This window comes from Ranitomeya imitator, chromosome 10 (genome assembly GCF_032444005.1).
Source record: "Ranitomeya imitator isolate aRanImi1 chromosome 10, aRanImi1.pri, whole genome shotgun sequence".
NCBI classification, from domain to species: Eukaryota; Metazoa; Chordata; class Amphibia; order Anura; family Dendrobatidae; genus Ranitomeya; species Ranitomeya imitator.
Window position 1 is genome coordinate 8,504,174 of NC_091291.1, and position 23,416 is coordinate 8,527,589.

The window sequence follows — 23,416 nt, forward strand, 5'->3', positions numbered from 1 at the left end:
AGTGCAGCGCTGGGGTATAATACAGGATGTAACTCAGGATCAGTAATGTAATGTATGTACACAGTCACTGTACCAGCAGAATAGTGAGTGCAGCTCTGGAGTATAATACAGGATGTAACTCAGGATCAGTAATGTAATGTGTGTACACGGTGACTGCACCAGCAGAATAGTGAGTGCAGCTCTGGAGTATAATACAGGAGGTAACTCAGGATCAGTAATGTAATGTATGTACACAGTGACTGCACCAGCAGAATAGTGAGTGCAGCTCTGGGGTATAATACAGGATGTAACTCAGGATCAGTAATGTAATGTATGTACACAGTGACTGCACCAGCAGAATAGTGAGTGCAGCTCTGGAGTATAATACAGGATGTAACTCAGGATCAGTAATGTAATGTATGTACACAGTGACTGCACCAGCAGAATAGTGAGTGCAGCTCTGGGATATAATACAGGATGTAACTCAGGATCAGTAATGTAATGTATGTACACAGTGACTGCACCAGCAGAATAGTGAGTGCAGCTCTGGAGTATAATACAGGATGTAACTCTGGATCAGTAATGTATGTACACAGTGACTGCACCAGCAGAATAGTGAGTGCAGCTCTGGAGTATAATACAGGATGTAACTCAGGATCAGTAATGTAATGTATGTGCACAGTGACTGCACCAGCAGAATAGTGAGTGCAGCTCTGGAGTATAATACAGGATGTAACTCAGGATCAGTAATGTAATGTATGTACACAGTGACTGCACCAGCAGAATAGTGAGTGCAGCTCTGGAGTATAATACAGGATGTAACTCAGGATCAGTAATGTAATGTATGTGCACAGTGACTGCACCAGCAGAATAGTGAGTGCAGCTCTGGAGTATAATACATGATGTAACTCAGGATCAGTAATGTAATGTATGTACACAGTGACTGCACAAGCAGAATAGTGAGTGCAGCTCTGGAGTATAATACAGGATGTAACTCAGGATCAGTAATGTAATGTATGTACACAGTGACTGCACCAGCAGAATAGTGAGTGCAGCTCTGGAGTATAATACAGGATGTAACTCAGGATCAGTAATGTAATGTATGTACACAGTGACTACTCCAGCAGAATAATGAGTGCAGCTCTGGGGCATAATACAGGATGTAACTCAGGATCAGTAATGTAATATATGTACACAGTGACTGCACCAGCAGAATAGTGAGTGCAGCTCTGGGGTATAATACAGGATGTAACTCAGGATCAGTATTGTAATGTATGTACACAGTGACTATACCAGCAGAATAGTGAGTGCAGCTCCGGAGTATAATACAGGATGTAACTCAGGATCAGTAATGTAATGTATGTACACAGTGACTGCACCAGCAGAATAGTGAGTGCAGCTCTGGAGTATAATACAGGATGTAACTCTGGATCAGTAATGTATGTACACAGTGACTGCACCAGCAGAATAGTGAGTGCAGCTCTGGGGTATAATACAGGATGTAACTCAGGATCAGTAATGTAATGTATGTACACAGTGACTGCACCAGCAGAATAGTGAGTGCAGCTCTGGGGTATAATACAGGATGTAACTCAGGATCAGTAATGTAATGTATGTACACAGTGACTGCACCAGCAGAATAGTGAGTGCAGCTCTGGAGTATAATACAGGATGTAACTCAGGATCAGTAATGTAATGTATGTACACAGTGACTGCACCAGCAGAATAGTGAGTGCAGCTCTGGAGTATAATACAGGATGTAACTCAGGATCAGTAATGTAATGTATGTACACAGTGACTGCACCAGCAGAATAGTGAGTGCAGCTCTGGGATATAATACAGGATGTAACTCAGGATCAGTAATATAATGTATGTACACAGTGACTGCACCAGCAGAATAGTGAGTGCAGCTCTGGAGTATAATACAGGATGTAACTCAGGATCAGTAATGTAATGTATGTACACAGTGACTGCACCAGCAGAATAGTGAGTGCAGCTCTGGAGTATAATACAGGATGTAACTCAGGATCAGTAATGTAATGTATGTACACAGTGACTGCACCAGCAGAATAGTGAGTGCAGCTCTGGAGTATAATACAGGATGTAACTCAGGATCAGTAATGTAATGTATATACACAGTGACTGCACCAGCAGGATAGTGAGTGCAGCTCTGTTGTATAATACAGGAGGTAACTCAGGATCAGTGATGTAATGTATGTACACAGTGACTGCACCAGCAGAATAGTGAGTGCAGCTCTGGGGTATAATACAGGAGGTAACTCAGGATCAGTAATGTATTTGGGTTATTGATGGGCAGTGACCCCTTTCTCCCTCGTCTCTATACACCATTAGGGGTTTCCAGCTCTGTAGACCCTGGATTACAATGTCGTGTTATTCTATGTCCTCCATGTGTCGGGGCCATGTTGGATTATCGCTGTCAGTCATTTATCTGCTTTCCTTGCGCAGTTGTTGTGTAAGATGAGACGTGTTTGTCCTGAGTCACTCATCACAAGACTCTGCTCCGTGTTCTCCGCTCAGTCTCTGGTCATGCGCTGCTCTCCGCAGGTCTGATTACTCTAACCTCCTATCGCCATCTTATTTGCTTAGCGGAGGCAACACTAGATGTGTGACACAACGGCTGCAGGATGTCGTGTGGTTTTCGCATGTAGTGGAGCCGGCTGGGTGCTCGGCAGGCGTTACTACACTGCAGCACTGCTGTGTGCTATTCAATGGTATTTAAAAGGGACTTCCACCCAGAGGAAATAATTCACCCTCTGATAGTCAGCGAAGAGCCCAAATATATATATATATATGGCCATGTGAGGGCTTGTTTTTTGCAGGACGAGTTGTACTTTTGAACGACACCATTGAATTTACCATGTTGTGTACTGGAAAACGGGAAAAAAAAGTTCCAAATGTGGCGAAATTTGCAAAAAAAGTGCAATCCTACACTTGTTTTTTCCTTGGCTTTTTTGCTAGGTTCACTAATTGCTAAAACTGAGCTGCCATTATGATTCTCCAGGTCATTATGAGTTCATAGACACCCAACATGTCTAGGCTTTTTTTTTATTTAAGTGGTGAAAAAAAATCCAAAATTTGTAAAAAATAAAATAAAAAAAATAATGGCGCCATTTTCCGAGACCTATAGCATCTCCATATTTCGTGATCTGGGGTTGGGTGAGGGCTCATTTATTTGCTCGCCGAGCAGACGTTTTTATCGATACCATTTTGGCATAGATATGATCTTTTGGTCGTCTGTTATTGAAAAGATGCGGGCTCATTGCCGGAGCCTGCATAAAAAATGGATTAAATCTGCCATCATCTGCCATCAAAGTCAGGGAACCGGCATATGATGTAATATGTTGGGAAGGGGTTAAAGGGTAGCTGTCAGTTTCACTTTTTTTCCTCCATAAATCAATGATACAGATGAAATTGAGAAACTTTGTAATATATGTTATTAGAGACAAGTGCTCCTGTCTCCGCCCAGACAGATTTTTTTCTTAATTAAAGGGTAAAATCCGTCTATAGTGAAGACAGATTTTCCCATCACTGAAACAGCAGATGAGAGATATCTGAATATATCACTAATATATTCACTAATAAAAGGCCGATTTTACACTTTGGGAGAATATTCCCTTTAAGGTCCCATAGACGAGGATGTGGCCGAAGACGGTCAACAAAGATTTATCAGGATCCCTTTTATATTAAAGGTACAATGAAACAAAAGTTGAGCTGATGGGGAAGTGAAAGGCCCAATCTGGGACACAACACGTCAAGAGGAATCTATACCAATAACCACACAACCTCAGATGGGTTGCGAATGTCCAGCCGGTGGTGGTTGCCCTTGTGCCACCTGGTGAGCCATCCTGAGTTGTCCTCCTAAGGTCACCAGCATGAATGGGCCCAGGGAGTATTGCAGGGACCCTTATAGTTAGGACATCTCCATGCAGTGAATAACCCCTAGGTTTGCAGGAACCCATCCTCCACCACTAGCAGTTATTGAGCAAAGCTCAAGATGTGGTTTTGTAACTCAGCCTTTCCTCTTCTGGCCAGAGCTTAGGGTCCTCTGCCAAGGAGCGCATCTCGTAATGAGCACACACACTTCCTCTTGTAAGACGGACGTTCAGTAATGCACACATCGGTTTCACAATGAAAAGTCAGCATTAGAGCAGATTTAGAAGGGACACCGGCTGCAGCCACCCGGGAGTGGTCAATGTCGGGGTGAAGACACCCTCAACTTCTAGTAGAAGGTCCCACCTGAGGAAAGATGTCTGCGCCAGTACTCGTCTTCTTCTTGTCCCTAACAACAATACTGGGTAAGTGATTCCTAATATCTATCATATATCTAATTATCTATCTAGAAAATAGAAGAACATTCTGAGGGTGCGAAATCCAAGTCTGACCTCAACTAGGTCTACTATAGATAATATCCCAAAGACGATAGCCCTCCTCCGATACCTGGCACCTGATATCACTTATTGGAGGAGCACTCTTTGGATATTATCTCTCCGATGTCTATCTCTATCCTTCATGTTGAGTACCTCCACTCTAATCTGGTATCTCATCTTCTACGAGTAGAAGATTTATCCTGACCACCTAGTCATGGTCAGGAAGGGATGACTCATGGGGCTCATGAAGGATTACTCAGGGTTAGGGTTAAGGTTAACCCTCTAATTCATGTAAAAGCTCATAGAAGAATTATATGATACATACGATACGGCGACGCTTGATACATAAAGGTCCCTATAAATTAGGAACCCAAAAATGTGTTAATGATATCTCCGATCAACTGTAAAAATATGGACAATCTCCTAGAAACGTTTGAAAATTTGTTTCTCCGCTTACTGATGTGGATATAAATGGAATTGTTAGTCGATACTTTGATCAATCCGTGTAACCGTCTCTTTGGAACAAAGGTTTTAGTAAAGAAAATTTGGGTAAAATTTTCTCCGGTTTGGATGATAGAGTTCCTAATCTCCATATCTTGTTAAGAGCAGATTCACATCAAAGTTTTGACTCTGGAATAGACGATATGACCGAATGTATCATGATCAATCATAACTATTAAAGTTGGTTCATAGAAATCTGGATAAAAAGTGATAAGTCAACCAGGACTGGGAGAGGAATTGCTGTTGTCGTGAATTTGCCACTTTCTAGCTCGATGTTCCAATTATTGGTGGGATTAAGATGTGGTCTTACAGCATGATCAAAGACTCAAGATTTGGTTTTGTGGACAGTCCCTAAAAGCAGGACTGTTGTTATAAGAAGAAGATGGTGATTGGAACAGTGAGAAATAGACAAAGTCTTGGGGTTCAGCTCTTTGGATATTTAGAAGGACTTATCTAAGATTAGAAACAAAATGGCTTCCTTCTTTCCAAAACAGCGCCACACTTGTCTACAGGTCATTTCTGGTACTGCAGCTCAGGTCCACCAAGGTAAGTAGGAACGAAATGCAATACCACCATTGAGGCTGGGTTGAGTTTTTTTTTGTGGAAACTCTACAAAATCCTCCTCGAAACTTCTTGAGAACTTCTCCAAAAACTCAGAAATTAGACTCAGTGTGAACATACCCTTCAGATGAAGACCTCTGAGACGAATTGGTGGCCATGGACAAGCTGGAAAAAACATTACAAAGTATTCCTATCAAGCAGGATCGGGGCTAGTGGAGATAAGACGGGGCCTCGAGGATGTGGACAGATCCACCATGTGAGAATGCAGCATGTTTGACTGCAAAAACAAAACGATTAAACTTTCTTATAGATTATAAATATTTACCAAATAATTAATTTTTTCGGTGAATGTAGATTTTCTTAAAACTTTTCTTTACGAGTTTATTTTATCATGTTGAAATCGTGTCCACCAACAACGAATCATTCACTTCCCCTAATTTATGAGACTCTAAAAAAAGTTTGGAAATTACTCAACATAATGTGCAAATAAAATTCTGTAAAATCAACAAAATACAATAATGTGTCTATAGTTTCCGATGACGGGACTGAAATCATTTTCCACCCACGATTCTTACTCTTGGGTGTTCAAGCCTTCTAGAAGCCCCATAAAAGGAATATGGTTGACCTATAGTATGGGGTAGAATGGGAATGGGGGCCGCTTGATAATGCATAATCGGTGACGACAGCCGATAAAGGGGAGGTGCTACAATTGTCAGACAAAATGACTACATTTAAAGGGGTTTTGTCTAACGTCAACTTGCTTTGAGTATTGTCAGTCTTTTCGATGATTACCGGTCTACACTAGACAGGAAGGTCTTGTTACAAAACTGAAATCTAACCTGCAAGAAAGTTATGGAAACTTTTGGAAACTTTTTGGAAAACATTATCCAACGGCAGCCATATTGTTGTAACCATATCAACCAAATAGATTATTATCACCAATTCTAAAATTAGTTAAACATTTTGAAAAAAGGAAATAAAAAACCCTCAATGTTTCCTATCTCATAAATGTCAAACAAAAAAGTTCATCCCAACCTCCTAAAAAAAAAAACCCCTTGTAACAAGGTGATCGAAAAGTTATTTGTACCCTAAAAATATACAGATGAAACATTAACAGTAGATTTTTCGCAGTTTATCTGCAACAAACTCTGTGCTTGTCTTATATCGTTGCAGATTTGGTGACTTTGAAATCCAAGTTAATTCGAGTCCAAAAATTATCCCCAATGAGTCCAAAAATTATCCCCAATGTGATTTAATCTGGACCAAATATGCAACTTGCAAACTTAGCCTAAGCACCTGTTCAGACGAGCTTACAATCAGTCCCTGTGTTGTCTGTTTGCACTTGTTAAGTGTTTTATTACTTGTTTTAACCATTTCAAGGTTCAGAAGCAGTTAAAATTTTATTTTTTATTCTTCACTTCACTAATTATAATTTATACCATAGAAAAAAGATGCCGGAAAATGATGTCAGAGCTGCCAAGAAAAACCTGGGCTGTTCAGCAACTTCTTAAAGACGTAGCGTGCACACGTTTTTGGGGAGTTTTTTTAGGAGGTTTTTGTTTAGTAATGCATTTCCTTAAGCGGCTTTAGGGTATTCGTCTTTTTTTTTTTTGCAGAGTTTTTAGAGCAGAAACTGAGCCGAAAAGTTTTTGCAGAATTTTGGTATTTGGCGGAGAATTTAAAGAGTTTCTGCTCAAAAAACTCTTAAAAAAGCTTAGCATGCACGTAGACTTAAAACATTTATTTTAAGTGTTTTTGGACTGAACAGTGCTCAGTTTGGAGCAGGAGATTCTTCAAAGAAGTGACTCGAATAAACGCGTGAACATCTGAAACCGAAAATAAAAATGACGCTCAAAAAAAGGGAATATAAGAACATAAGAACGGCGCTGTTTCGCTCTTCTTACGTTCCCCTTTTTTGAGCGTCATTTTTTACAATATAAGGCCAGTCTCACACGTCCAGATAATTCCGGTACCGGAATCCACCTCCCATAGGGGTGGAGCCGCATATTCATCACTGTAATGGGCGGTACCACGTGACCGCTCATACAGGAGGAGCTGCGACGCAGAGAGCAAGCAGCGAGGGAGCTAGGTGAGTATTTTATTAACAGCGGGCGGGCGCACAGGGGGTGGGAGGGGGTTGGGGAGAGGGATCTTTATTTTAAACACCAAAAAAAAATGATTTTTCATATCTTCTCTCCAGCGACGCTGCTGGAGAGAAGAAATGAATGGAGCTTCAGCACCCAAAGCAGGGGACAGCGCTTACTTGTAGCCCTGTCTCCTGCACGGTCCGTGTGGTACCCAGTTGGCACACGGGCGGCACAAAAAAAAGGTTAAAAAATCCCTTTGTGCGCTCGTATCCTGATGGCCAAAGAAAAGGATAAGACATTTGTCGTGTCCTGAAGGCCAAAATTAGCTCTGGAAATGTCTTTCTAAATACATAAAACAATGGAAATGACAGTTTTTATCATATTTATTACATTATTTTGTACTAGGGACTAAACAGCGTATTGTTTTGTGGCACGATGTGTAAGGAAATGCACGCGCAGAATTTTTAAGAGCGGATTCTGTGCCAAAATCCACGTGAAAAATGCTTCAAATCTGATTGCAAGCATCCACAATGCTGAATCATATCGATTCTTTGGGTGTTTTCTGCTTGCAAAAATCACGTTTTTGAAATTTTTTTTTTTTTTAATTGTGGATTTTGATACATTTTCCGACAAGATTTTCTGCAACAGAAACATGTAAAAAATATCCTCTATTGTAATTAAAAATGCATAAAAAAAACCTTAAAAAAAAAAGCACTGAAAACCCAAATGGAAACTGATAAAACCGAACCAAAAAAGCATATATTTTTTTTATTTTTTTTTTACATTTGTAACAACTTCTTATTCATCGTCATTTATGAAAAATGCAGAAATAATAACTATTATGAATTCTGAAGAAGTGGGAGGTTCGGAGAAGATATCAGAAACTCCTAAAATTTCTGCCCCAAGAAATAAAAAAAAAAGGAGAAAGATGCAATTTTTGGCAGTTACACTTCCCATTTTTGTGTTTTCCTCCTCTTCTTCCAAGAGCGATGACTTTTTTATTTTTCCATCAATATGGCCATATGAGGATTTTTTTTTTGCGCCCCGAGCTGACGTTTTTAATGATACCAAATTGCGGTAAATACGACTTTTTGATCGCCTGTTATTGCACTTTAACGCAGCTAAAAATTTTATTTAATTCCGACGTTTTAACATTTTTTGTTGTTAGCGATTGGATTAATTTGCTTTATATTTTGATGGATCGGATGTTTATGAATGCAGCAAAACCAAATATGTGTATCTTCTTATTTTTTTGTTTGTTTTATTTTTAATGGAGCAATTTAAACTTTAAACTTTTGATTTAAACTTTTTTTATTTTAAATTTTTTAACACTTTTTTACCACTTTTTTTATCACATCAGTCACGCCAATGGGAGCGGGGAATGTCGTGCTCGTTTGTTAAATAATGATGTCAGAAAATGACAGCGACAATTTAACAAGTTAACAGCCATAGACTCCGTCCCACCTCGGTATTAAAGGCACATGATGGCTGATTAAATCAGCCATCATGTGTCGGAAAAGATGCAGGAGACCGAATCAAAGGCAGGGACGCGACCTTTGAAGTACACGTTTGTCAAAGTTCATGAAGGGGTTATTTTTTCTTGTCCTTGTTGTATTTTTTATCATTTACATTTTTTTTTTCTAAATTTAATTTATAAAAGTAATAATATAGAATCAGAATTGTTGATTTAATTTTTTCTTCAATTCTGCAAGATCTAGGTATTTTAGGCTCGGGGCATTTTTATGGGTTTCCTATATGGAAACAAATGAATGTTTATAGAAATAAGAGTAAAATAAATGAATAAATAAATTAATAATAATGTTTGAATAATTGAAAATAAATTCAATTGAATGTTTCAACAAATAAGTGTAAATAAGAAAATAAATATATAAAAATACAGTTGTAAAAATTGAAAAACGAAATTCATGGCAATTTTCACCAAGAAAAATAATAATAATAATAATAATAATAATAATAATAATAATATTAAAAAAAGGATTGAGCAAATAGTATCTGGTAGAAGCAGTTTGGATGGAGTGTTTCTTTAATTTAAGGTGACTCTCTACCCTCCGTACTAAAAGCGGCCACATATTTTGTAATGTATAGTCACTATACCTTTCTGCCATCCAGTTTATGAATTTTGCAGACCATGCAATACATAGTTAGTTAGATAACCACATAACTGGACACTTACTAAATAAACCGGAGCTTTGAGGTGTAGCGCTTCCTGTTCGGTCTTTTGTCACATATTATATACTTTAAATTTGGCAGCAGATGTTTGCACCTCCATCAATTTCTTATTTATATATTCGCTTTATGACACAATCTCTTTTCTTCTTTTTTTTCCATTAGGTTCTGTTTTAGCTCAAGAAGGTAAGCGATACTTTCAAACAAATACTGGTTAGATATTGAGTCATTAAAGGGCACTTAAATTGTATCTATTGCCTAATTATTCAACAATATTGAAAAATAAATTCCATTATCTTGTTTTCCTTCTTTTTTTTTGCCAATATTGGTGTTTTCACTGCTCTTTTAGAAGCTGCTTTGCACTGCTGCTCTAGCAAGAATCTGCAGTGAATCCCTATTTACAAACATAGAGCACAGGGGAAGGGCAGCAGAGAACCACAGACAAGGAGAATGTTTGTAAATCGTGTTTAGTACGAATTATTGTTCGAGCAGCAGTTCTGAGCAGCTTCTAAAGGACCACAAAGAAGATAGTTTAAATAACACTTTCAGGGTGGTAAATAAGAGAGAATGAAGCATATAAGGTAATATAGTGTATTGCTGACAAGGCTAGGTTTGCATAGGTTCATGGGTAATAAATGAAAAAAAGTTTACTTTCAAAAGTTTAAAAAATAAACAGAAAGATTCACTCTTCAAGGAATTATTACTATCAACTTTTATAGCGCCATTTATTCCATGGCACTTTACATGTGAACAGGGCAAATATAGACAAGTACAATAAACATGAGTAAAACAAGGCACACACAGGTACAGAAGGAGGGAGGACCCTGCAGCGAGGGCTCACAGTCTACAAGGGATGGGTGAGGATACATTAGGGGAGGGTAGAGTTGGTCATGCAGTGGTTTAGCAGGCTAAGGATCACTGCAGGTTGTAGGCTTGTCAGAAGAGGTGGGTCTTCAGGTTCCTTTTGAAGGTTTCCGTGATAGGTGAGAGTCTGATGTGTTGGGGTAGAGAGTTCCAGAGTATGGGGGAAGCACGAGAGAAGTCTTGAATGTGGTTGTGGGAAGAAGAGATGAGAGGGGAGTAGAGAAGGAGATCTTGGGAGGATCGGAGGTTGCGTGTAGGTAAGTACTGGGAGACGAGGTCACAGATGTATGGAGGAGACAGGTTGTGGATGGCTTTGTATGTCATAGGGTTTTAAACTGTAGTCTCTGGGCAATTGGAAGTCAGTGAAGGGCTTGACAGAGAGGAGAGGCCGCAGAATAGCGAGGGGACAGGTGGATTAGTCGGGCAGCAGAGTGTAGGATGGATTGGAGGGGTGTCAGAGTGCTAGAGGGGAGGCCACAGAGCAGGAGGTTGCAGTAGTCAAGGCGGGAGATGATAAAGGCGTGCACAAGCATTTTTGCAGTTTCTTGATCAAGGAATGCGTGGATCAGGGAAATATTTTTGAGTTGGAATCGGCAAGAGGAGGCAAGGGCTTGGATATGTGGCTTGAAAGAGGGTAGGGTCAAGGATCACCCCAAGGCACCGAGTGTGTGGGACCGGGGAAAGTGAGCAGCCATTGACATTAATGGATAGGCCTGGTGGAGGGGTAGAGTGAGATGGGGGAAAGATGATGAATTCTGTTTTGTCCATGTTCAGTTTTATAAAGCGAGCAGAAAAGAAGACTGAGATAGCAGACAGACAGTGTGGGATTTTGGTGAGTAAGGAGGTGAGGTCGGGTCCAGATAGGTAGATCTGCGTGTCATCGGCGTAGAGATGATACTGCAAACCATGGGATTCTATGAGCTGTCCCAGGCTGAAGGTGTAGATGGAGAAGAGCAGGGGCCCTAGAACTGAGCCTTGAGGAACACCGACAGACAAGGGGCGAGGTGAGGAGGTGGTGAGGGAGAGGGAGACACTGAATGTTCGGTCTGTTAGATATGATGAGATCCAGGATGGGGCCAAGTCTGTGATGCCAAGAGATGATAGAATCTGTAGCAGGAGGGAGTGGTCAACAGTATCAAAGGCAGAAGACAGGTCCAGAAGAAAGAGGACAGAGTAGTGTCGCTTGCTCTTGGCGGTTAGTAGGTCATTGGTGACTTTAGTTAGGGCAGTTTCAGTTGAGTGATGGGGTCGGAATCCAGATTGTATCCGGTCAAAGAGGGAGCAGGAGGAGAGGTGGGAGGACAGTTCAAGATGGACATGTTGTTCGAGTAATTTTGAGGCATAAGGGAGAAGGGATATCGGGTGATAGCTGGACACAGAGGATGGGTCGAGGGAGGGTTTTTTGAGGATAGGTGTGATTGATGCGTGTTTGAAGGATGAGGGGAAGACACCTGTTGTGAGTGAGAGGTTGAAGAGATGGGTTAGGGTTGGGATGAAGACTTTGGCGAGGTTAGGGATGAGGTGGGACGGGAGCGGGTCAAGCGTGCAAGTGGTGAGATGTGATCTTGACAGAAGGGTGGAGAGCTGATCGTCTGTCATGGTGGAGAAGCTGGCTTTGGAAGAACAGGGCTGAGCTGTCAAGAGGAAGGGCATTGTGGGCTGTGGGCCAAAGCTTTGTCTGATGTTATCGATCTTCTGCTTAAAGAAAGAGGCGAAGTATTCAGCAGAACTGAGAGGAGAAAGGAGGAGGTGCTGGGGGATGGAGTAGAGAATTGAAAGTGTTGAAAAGCTGTTTAGGGTTGTGAGACAGGGAGGATATGAGAGATAAGAAGTAGGTTTGTTTTGCAGCAGTGAGCGTGGACTTGAAGCTGGCTTGTATGTGATAAAGTGCTCAGCAGAACGAGATCTCTTCCATCGCCGCTCAGTTACCCTGGAAGCCCGCCTCAGTTCTTTGGTCAGGCTGGTTAGCCAGGGCTGCCTGTTGAGTGTACGAGTTTTTCTATGCATGAAGGGGGCGGCCGAATCGAGTGTTGCTGTTATTGTGGTGTTATAAAAAGTGGCACCAGCATCTGTGTCATGAAGGGAGGCTATGTCTGTAAGAGGGAGAAGGGATTCAGAGAGTGAGTGTAAGTTGAGGTGTTTGAGATTTCTGCGAGGGTGAGTGAGTTTGTGGAATGCTACCAAAGCAAATGATACCCACTGCAGAGAGATGAGATAATTGTGGATGAAAGAGAATATAAATATTCTTATTACTTGCAGGATGTGGAAATTGTTTTCAGCTCAATACTGGAACCATTATTGGAATTGTGGTCTGTGACGCCTTAATCACCTTAACAATTGCAGGCATGGCATTCTGGATATCTAATAAGATACAAAAGAAGAAATATCAGGGTGAGAGATAAAAGTCATAATATTCTATAACATGACAATTATATATTAGAGTATATATTATCCTAACAAACAAGAATATAACTACTATAATACTGCTCCTATGTACAGAAATATAACTACTATAATACTGCCCCTATGTACAGGAATATAACTACTATAATACTGCTCCTATGTACAAGAATATAACTACTATAATACTGCTCCTATGTACAAGAATATAACTACTATTATACTGCCCCCTATGTACAAGAATATAACTACTATAATACTGCTCCTATGTACAGAAATATAACTACTATAATACTGCTCCTATGTACAAGAATATAACTACTATAATACTGCCCCTATGTACAAGAATATAACTACTATAGTACTGCCCCTATGTACAAGAATATAACTACTATAATACTGCCCTTATGTACAAGAATATAACTACTATAATACTGCTCCTATGTACAAGAATATAACTACTATTATACTGCCCCCTATGTACAAGAATATAACTACTATAATACTGCCCCTATGTACAAGAATATAACTACTATAATACTGCTCCTATGTACAAGAATATAACTACTATAATACTACCCCTATGTACAAGAATATAACTACTATAATACTGCCCCATGTACAAGAATATAACTACTATAATACTGCCCCTATGTACAAGAATATAACTACTATAATACTGCTCCCTATATACAAGAATATAACTACCATAATACTGCTCCTATGTACAAGAATATAACTACTATAATACTACCCCTATGTACAAGAATATAACTACTATAATACTGCCCTCTGTATACAAGAATATAACTACTATAATACTGCCCCTATGTACAGGAATATAGCTACTATAGTACTGCTCCTATGTACAAGAATATAACTACTATAATACTGCCCCTATGTACAAGAATATAACTACTATAATACTGCCCTCTGTATACAAGAATATAACTACTATAATACTGCCACTATGTACAGGAATATAACTACTATAGTACTGCTCCTATGTACAAGAATATAACTACTATAATACTGCCCCTATGTACAAGAATATAACTACTATAATACTGCACCTATGTACAAGAATATAACTACTATAATACTGCCCTCTGTATACAAGAATATAACTACTATAATACTGTCCCTATGTACAAGAATATAACTACTATAATACTGCTCCTATGTACAAGAATATAACTACTATAATACTGCTCCTATGTACAAGAATATAACTACTATAATACTGCTCCTATGTACAAGAATATAACTACTATAATACTGCCCCCTATGTACAAGAATATAACTACTATAATACTGCCCCGTATGTACAAGAATATAACTACTATAATACTGCTCCTATATACAACAATATAACTGCTATAATACTGCCCCTATGTACAAGAATATAACTACTATAATACTGCTCCTATATACAACAATATAACTACTATAATACTGCCCCTATGTACAAGAATATAACTGCTATAATACTGACCCTATGTACAAGAATATAACTACTATAATACCGCCCCCTATGTACAAGAATATAACTACTATAATACTGCCCCTATGTACAAGAATATAACTACTATAATACCGCCCCCTATGTTCAAGAATATAACTACTATAATACTGCCCCTACGTACAAGAATATAACTACTATAATACTGCCCCCTTTGTACAAGAATATAACTACTATAATACTGTCCCCTATGTACAAGAATATAACTACTATAATACTGTCCCCTATGTACAAGAATATAAATACTATAATACTGCTCCTATGTACAAGAATATAACTACTATAATACTGCTCCTATGTACAAGAATATGACTACTATAATACTGCCCCTATGTACAAGAATATGACTACTATAATACTGCCCCTATGTACAGGAATATAACTACTATAATACTGCTCCTATGTACAAGAATATATCTACTATAATACTGCCCCCTATGTACAAGAATATAAATACTATAATACTGCTCCTATGTACAAGAATATAACTACTATAATACTGCTCCTATGTACAAGAATATAAATACTATAATACTGCTCCTATGTACAAGAATATAAATACTATAATACTGCCCCCTATGTACAAGAATATAAATACTATAATACTGCTCCTATGTACAAGAATATAACTACTATAATACTGCTCCTATGTATAAGAATATATCTACTATAATACTGCCCCCTATGTACAAGAATATAAATACTATAATACTGCTCCTATGTACAAGAATATAAATACTATAATACTGCTCCTATGTACAAGAATATAAATACTATAATACTGCCCCCTATGTACAAGAATATAAATACTATAATACTGCTCCTATGTACAAGAATATAACTACTATAATACTGCTCCTATGTACAAGAATATATCTACTATAATACTGCCCCCTATGTACAAGAATATAAATACTATAATACTGCTCCTATGTACAAGAATATAACTACTATAATACTGCCCCTATGTACAAGAATATAACTGCTATAATACTGACCCTATGTACAAGAATATAACTACTATAATACCGCCCCCTATGTACAAGAATATAACTACTATAATACTGCCCCTATGTACAAGAATATAACTACTATAATACCGCCCCCTATGTACAAGAATATAACTACTATAATACTGCCCCTACGTACAAGAATATAACTACTATAATACTGCCCCCTTTGTACAAGAATATAACTACTATAATACTGTCCCCTATGTACAAGAATATAACTACTATAATACTGTCCCCTATGTACAAGAATATAAGTACTATAATACTGCTCCTATGTACAAGAATATAACTACTATAATGCTGCTCCTATGTACAAGAATATGACTACTATAATACTGCCCCTATGTACAAGAATATGACTACTATAATATTGCCCCTATGTACAGGAATATAACTACTATAATACTGCTCCTATGTATAAGAATATATCTACTATAATACTGCCCCCTATGTACAAGAATATAAATACTATAATACTGCTCCTATGTACAAGAATATAACTACTATAATACTGCCCCCTTTGTACAAGAATATAACTACTATAATAATGTCCCCTATGTACAAGAATATAACTACTATAATACTGTCCCCTATGTACAAGAATATAAATACTATAATACTGCTCCTATGTACAAGAATATAACTACTATAATACTGCTCCTATGTACAAGAATATGACTACTATAATACTGCCCCTATGTACAAGAATATAACTACTATAATACTGCTCCTATGTACAAGAATATAACTACTATAATACTGCTCCTATGTACAAGAATATAACTACTATAATACTGCCCCCTATATACAAGAATATAACTACTATAATACTGCCCCTATGTACAAGAATATAACTACTATAATACTGCCCCTATGTACAAGAATATAACTACTATAATACTGCCCCTATGTACAAGAATATAACTACTATAATACTGCCCCTATGTACAGGAATATAACTACTATAATACTGCCCCTATGTACAAGAATATTACTACTACAATACTGTCTTTTTAGTTTCTAAGATGTAATAAATACATTTTCATTAATGTTTGAATTACTTCTTCTATTTTTATAATTAGAGAAACTGAAAAGGATGAAGGACAATTCTGCAGCCAATGAAGCCACGTATGAAGTGAGTCCCTATGTGAGAGTAATTATACATATGTTGAATCAATTTTTGGACTTTTCCTAAAAGTAAGAATTATTCCTCTTAGTGGGGCGCTCTTTAGAGGAGGGTGGGCTCTTTAGAGGAAAGCGTCAGATGACCCCGTTTAATGATGTCTCTTGCTCTCTTCTCAGGAGCTTCGTGGTCACAGGGTTGACATTTACAATGACCTAAGTGGGAGGCGCAATTGACTTTTTAAAGAAGACGTTCTCCTCAATGCTCGGTCTTCACTATTATCTACCCGTTCACGCACAGAGAAGAAGGAGATAGGAATGGCAGGTCGCCCCTCTCTCTGCTGCGTCGTCATTCCTGCTTCATCCCTTCTAGACTGTCCTGAAACAATCAGCAGGACGACACCGGGCATCTCACCGCGTGCTATGGAGGCCACGAGGACCTGTGGTCAGACCTCAGCCCCAATGAGAGGGCTTGTTGTAGGCCTCGGTTCCCTGTGTTATGCGGCATCAGGGCCCCGTGTGACCTAAATCTGCCAGTACTTCGCCCGAAACACTGATGTGTACAGTCAGTGATACATTGTATGCAACATATATAATGAGGGAAGAGCGTATAGAAATGGATAGCACATCTTCTTCTCGCGGGTCTCTCCGGCCACTTTCTCTCCTACGCTCTTGTTCTCAGCATGTTGATCTCTGATATCTACAAGGAAACTTCTCTCTGTGTTTTGTCACCCAGAGAACACAATGTTACAGCCCTGACACCAACACACGAGGTCCCCGCTCCTCCGTCATCACTAATGTCACCAACCAGACTGCCATCCTCAGTCTATGGAATCTATCCGCTACTCTCTTCTGTTTGCATCTCCTCTCCCCTCCTTTCATCTCTTCTCTTTTCCTCTGTTCTCTTTTCTCTTCTTTCCTCTCTTCTCCTCTCTTCCTTTCCCTTCCTCTCTTCTCTTTTTCTTAATTATCTTTCCTTTTCTTCTCTCCACTCCTATCATCTCTTTCTTTCTCTTTTCAATTTTCTTCTCTTCTTCCCTTGTATTTGCTTCTTCTCTTCTCCTTCTTTTTTTTAATTCCCTTCTCTTATCTTTTTTTCCCTTTTTTCCTTCTTTTTGTTCAACCTCCACTTTTCAACCCTATACTTCTCTTTTCTTCTCTTTTCTTTTTCTCGTCTTTTCCTCTCTCCCCTCTCCTCTTTTCCTCTCATATCCTCTTTTCTTGTCTTCTCTTCTCCTTTCAATTCCCTTCCCTTTTTTGTTTTCCTTCCTTTTTTGTTTTATCTCTCCTCTTCTTTTTCTCTCTTCTATTTCCTTTTCTTTTCTTCTTCTTTTGTCAACTATTTTCTCTTCCTCTCTCTTTTTATCTCTTCCCTTTCCATTTCTTTTCTTCTCTCATCTCCATTTCTCTTGTCTCTCACTCCCATAGATCGTATTTGTTAAATATTCTGTCTGAATCTGTTTTCCTTTGATTTATGGATTGTCATTGATACATGTAATCTCTCATTGTACAGAGCCTAGGAGACATTCTTTTCTTATCTTTTCTTTTCCCTTCCTCTCTTTTCTCTTTTTCTTCTTTCCTCTCTTTTCTTTTCTCATCTTTTCCTCTCCTCTTCTCTCCTCTTCTCTTTTTTCTTCCTCTCTCTTCTCTTTTTCTTCATTCCTCTCTTATCTCCTCTTCTCTTTCCTTGCTCTTTCTTCTCTTTCCCCTTCCTCTCTATTCTGTTTCTTCACTCTTCTGTTATTCTCTCCTCTTCTCTTTCCCCTTCCTCTCTTTTCTCTTTCCCATTCCTCTCTCTTCTCTTTTTCTCCTCTCTTCTTCTCTCCTTTTCTCTTTCCCCTTCCTCTCTCTTCTCTTTCCCCTTCCTCTCTCTTCTCTTTCCCCTTCCTCTCTCTTCTCTTTCCCCTTCCTCTCTCTTCTCTTTCCCCTTCCTCTCTTCTCTTTTCCATTCATCTCTCTTCTCTTTTTCTCTCTTCTCTTTGCCTCTTTTCTTCTCTCCTCTTTTCCCTTCCTCTCTCTTCTCTTTCCCCTTCCTCTCTCTTCTCTTTCCCCTTCCTCTCTCTTCTATCTTCTCTTTTCCATTCATCTCTCTACTCTTTTTCTCTCTTCTCTTTGCCTATTTTCTTCTCTCCTCTTTTCCCTTCCTCTCTCTTCTCTTTCCTTTTCTTTCATCCTTTTCATTTCTCTTCTCTCTAATTCCCATAGATGGTAAGCTCATATAACCAGAACTCTCTTGGTTCTGAACCTGTTTTCTTTAGATTTATGGATTTTCATTGTTGATACATGAAGTCTCCCATTGTACAGAGCCTAAGAAACATATATTTAAAAAAAAAATGTAAATTGGACATGACACTTAAATCCCATCTGTTGGCAGCATGGATTCTATGAGAACCGGACAATAGTGGCCTTTCATCTCCTCGCAATTGTGCGGGGTCATTACATTATTGGAAACGCTCACCTCCGGGGCAGAAGTGGTGCTGGAGAACCTCAACAAACTGTGTGTATTGCCGTCCTATGAACTCTAGACATGATGGCACCTCTCACTTGCCAGGAAAGGGGGCCTTGTAGTATCGCCCAAGAATCTTCATCCTGATACAGAAAGACCATTCTTGGTTCTGCTAACTGGTTGAGAAAACTATTGATTTAGAAGAAGCTTGTGGGTATCGCGAAGATCCACCGTGCCACCAAGGATTCTTGTAGGAGTCTTCCAGCAGATCACAATCTCGGTTGTCTCCGTTGTCTATCACTTTCCTCTACGGTCTTATTACTGGATGGATTTTTCTTTAAACTATTGGTAACAACAACCAACTGTTACAATGTAACTTAAAGTTTAAATGCTCTAGAGATGGAGGGGGAACACTCAAAAGCCCCCAAACTGGTCAAGGTTCCGTGGTCCATGGTGGTCTTCTACTGTACCTTCTGCATTGCAACCTTCAAAGTGACACAAACCGACGCGTTTCCAGGATGTATTTTCTATAAACACTTTCTTACTTTTTTTAACCTGTGAAAATTTTTGCCTTTTGTTTATATCTTCAATATTTTTTTTTGAGGAAAAAATGACAGAATAGTTTCTCAGATGATTTTTGTTTTTCAAGTCGCTCTTACTAGAAGTGTCGGGGCTGGAAAAAGAAAACAAGGGGTTTGGTACCGTACTAGCCAGTCGAAAAAATAATGCTCTCAGTGTGAAAAACCAGATAATCTTGTAGTTATGAGACCTTTTAACGGCTGAAAAAATAAAATTAATGGTTTTACAAAGCAGCTTTCGGGACTTCTTAGGTCTCTTCCTCCGGCATGGTATAACAAAGTTTCTGAAGGAACACAAATATATGCACAAACAACAAAAAAAAGAGGGTCATGGTATAATAAATGAACCCTTGAAAAACAAAAATAAGATTCCCAGGATATTCACATGTTCTTCTTCCAATGGGGTGTACTTAATTCTGTGCACTATAGGTCCTATTGGGGGCCTCTATGTGTGAGAAACAGGACAGAATCTAAGAGCAAGGATGAGGACAACTGGCCACACAATTGCAGATTAAAACAGAAACATTTACCAGTGGACAAACATTTCTGTAGACAGTGAGGGCACCAGGAACCTGCTCCAGAGACAGTGAGGGCACCAGGAACTTGCTCCAGAGACAGTTAGGGCACCAGGAATCTGCTTCAGAGACAATGAGGGCACCAGGAACCTGCTCCAGAGACAGTGAGGGCACCAGGAATCTGCTTCAGAGACAGTGAGGGCACCAGGAATCTGCTCCAGAGACAGAGAGGGCACCAGGAATCTGCTCCAGAGACAGCGAGGGCACCAGGAACCTGCTCCAGAGACAGTTAGGGCACCAGGAACCTGCTCCAGAGACAGTGAGGGCACCAGGAATCTGCTTCAGAGACAATGAGGGCACCAGGAATCTTCTCCAGAGACAGAGAGGGCACCAGGAATCTTCTCCAGAGACAGAGAGGGCACCAGGAACCTGCTCCAGATACAGTGAGGGCACCAGGAATCTGCTCCAGAGACAGAGAGGGCACCAGGAATCTTCTCCAGAGACAGTGAGGGCACCAGGAATCTTCTCCAGAGAGAGTGAGGGCACCAGGAATCTGCTCCAGAGACAGTGAGGGCACCAGGTCTCTGCTCCAGAGACAGTGAGGGCACCAGGAACCTGCTCCAGAGACAGGGCACCAGGAATCTGCTCCTGAGACAGTGAGGGCACCAGGAATCTGCTCCAGAGACAGTGAAGGCACCAGGAATCTGCTCCAGAGACAGTGAGGGCACCAGGAATCTGCTCCTGAGACAGTGAGGACACCAGGAATCTGCTCCAGAGACAGTGAGGACACCAGGCCTCTGCTCCAGAGACAGTGAGGGTAACAGGAATCTTCTCCAGAGACAGTGAGGGCACCAGGAATCTGCTCCAGAGAGAGTGAGGGCACCAGACCTCTGCTCCAGAGACAGTGAGGACACCAGGCCTCTGCTCCAGAGACAGTGAGGGCATCAGGAACCTGCTCCAGAGACAGTGCGGGCACCAGGCCTCTGCTTCAGAGACAGTGAGGACACTGGGAATCTGCTCCAGAGACAGTGAGGGCACCAGGAATCTGCTCCAGAGAAAGTGAAGACACCAGGCCTCTGCTCCAGAGACAGTGAGAACACCAGGCCCCTGCTCCAAAGACAGTGACGGCACCAGGAATCTGCTCCAGAGATAGTGAGGGCACCAGGCCTCTGCTCCAGAGACAGTGAGAGCACCAGGCCCCTGCTCCAGAGACAGTGAGGGCACCAGGAATCTGCTCCAGAAACAGTGAGGACAGTGCAGCGCCCCAGAGTCCTGGTCGTTGCAGTAATGTCATTTTTCCACCAGGGGGAGCGATGTTACGTCTGATGGCACCAAAGGACTTCACCCTGCCAGGTATCACAGCCACACACACATTTCACATGCCAGCCACGAGGGAGAGCTACGGGTTCTATCTATTAGGCCACTCCTCACACTTGGGTAAAACTGGGGGTTTGGTTAGGAAGCGAGACAGAAGCTGACTGGAGGGAGAAGGAGACAGTCAGGAAGAGAGGAGCAGACTGGGCTAGGCCCAGGAAGGAAAGAAGGACACGGAGCTGCGCCTGCACCTGATTGCGGCAGACTCCAAGGAAAGGACAAGAAAGGAAGTGTGTCGTAGTGAGTGAGCACCGAAGTCGTAGCAACAGGAGTATAACACCAGTGGGAGACCAGCTAGGAGCAGGCTGCCTCCCACTGTGCGCAGATCCGGTAGCCGGAACACCGAGGGAGTAATAGACTCTACGCTTTACTTCAGAGACCGGCAGGACAGTCATCTTCAAGTTGGCTGCCCGACCTAAGAACCTAAGCAGACAAGGTGGCAATGTGGAGGAGGGGCGACGCTAGGGTCCCTATAAAATAGCCTCAGGCCACCACCGTCATATGGGTTGGTCCTATCCATCTGGGGGACCGAGAGAAGAGTAACAAGAGTGAGGACCCTATGAGGGCTAATGCACGTAGGGACCTACTACTTTACTGTGCGCAAGGGGAAGGCTACTGATTTTCACCTGGACAGGGGGACTCTGGAATTGCCATCAGACCGGCCGGACTCTGCCTACCCTATCATCCGGCACCCTGGACTGTGGATGCTGAAGCCTTCAGTAAAGGTAAAGAGACTGCACCCATTGTGTCCTCGTTATTCACCCTGCCTTGCGCCATCCACCATCCACATCTACACTTCTGGGAAGCCCTGGGGATATACTTCACCTGTGGGAAGGTATACCATCTAGCTGCCGTTCCATCACCCCAGCGGACCCCTAAGCAGTGTCGGTCACCTTGACCGAATACCACAGGTGGCGTCGCGAACACTTGACAAACTTTCATCACCTTTCATTGGACGCCCCTTAGCAAGGTCACAGACCGGGTCGGGCCACCGTGACATCCCAGCTGAGGGAACTGAAGGACCCGGTACAGAGTACCCCGCGGTCCTGTGTCTGGGGGCGCTCCAACACCAGGCCTCTGCTCCAGCTACAGTGAGGACACCAGGCCTTTGCTCCAAAGACAGTGAGGGCACCAGGCCTCTGCTCCAGAGACAGTGAGGACACCAGGAATCTGCTCCAGAGACAATGAGGACACCAGGAATCTGCTCCAGAGACAGTGATGACACCAGGCCTCTGCTCCAGAGACAGTGAGGACATCAGGAACCTGCTCCAGAGACAGTGCGGGCACCAGGCCTCTGCTCCAGAGACAGCGAGGGCACCAGGCCTCTGCTCCAGAGACAGGGAGGACCCCAGGCCTCTGCTCCAGAGACAGTGAGGACACCAGGCCTGTGCTCTAGAGACAGTGAGGGCACCAGGCCTCTGCTCCAGGGACAGAGAGGGCACCAGCCTCTGATCTTACTTGGATGTTGGGACTATAAAACTTTCACACCACTAATCCTTCTATATTATTTCTAAACACTCTTTCAGTGATTACTTTGTATCTCCGTTCATACTGCACCCTCACACACATGATACACCATTTGAAAGGTAAACTTGCCCCCTTCAGTAAGAAGATAGCCAAACAAAACAGACATCCATAATGTGATCACAAAATACAGTTTAAACATTAATTTTCATAAACCTGCAGTAAGGAAAAATGACCTGCAGGTGGCACCACACTACCCCAAAGCACACTACCACAAAGCTGCTTCCAGACATCACAAACAAATCCTAACATTTGCCTTGGGGGCTTTCCAGCTTGCCGAACTCCTTGCCCATCTGATTTCAGGCACATTGGAGGATTGCACACTTCACTGCAGGTGAGTCACATATGCAAACAC

General features: G+C 41.1%; 1 protein-coding gene across 1 annotated transcript; it reads left to right on the forward strand.

The window, feature by feature from the left end:
- Positions 1-4,113: 4,113 nt before the first annotated feature.
- On the forward strand, positions 4,114-19,882 carry TYROBP (transmembrane immune signaling adaptor TYROBP). The gene is made up of 5 exons (XM_069742839.1): positions 4,114-4,295; positions 9,869-9,889; positions 12,827-12,958; positions 16,585-16,637; positions 16,805-19,882. The coding sequence occupies exons 1-5, from the start codon at positions 4,247-4,249 to the stop codon at positions 16,859-16,861; spliced, it is 312 nt and encodes a 103-aa protein (XP_069598940.1). The 5' UTR covers positions 4,114-4,246; the 3' UTR covers positions 16,862-19,882.
- The last annotated feature ends 3,534 nt before the right edge of the window (positions 19,883-23,416 follow it).

Excerpts from the sequence above, each read along its gene's own strand:
- TYROBP (XM_069742839.1), top strand. The coding sequence starts at position 4,247 with ATGTCTGCGCCAGTACTCGTCTTCTTCTTGTCCCTAACAACAATACTG. Across the intron at positions 9,890-12,826 it reads TTCTGTTTTAGCTCAAGAAG|GATGTGGAAATTGTTTTCAG; the intron begins GTAAGCGATACT and ends TATTACTTGCAG. Across the intron at positions 12,959-16,584 it reads ACAAAAGAAGAAATATCAGG|AGAAACTGAAAAGGATGAAG; the intron begins GTGAGAGATAAA and ends TTTTATAATTAG.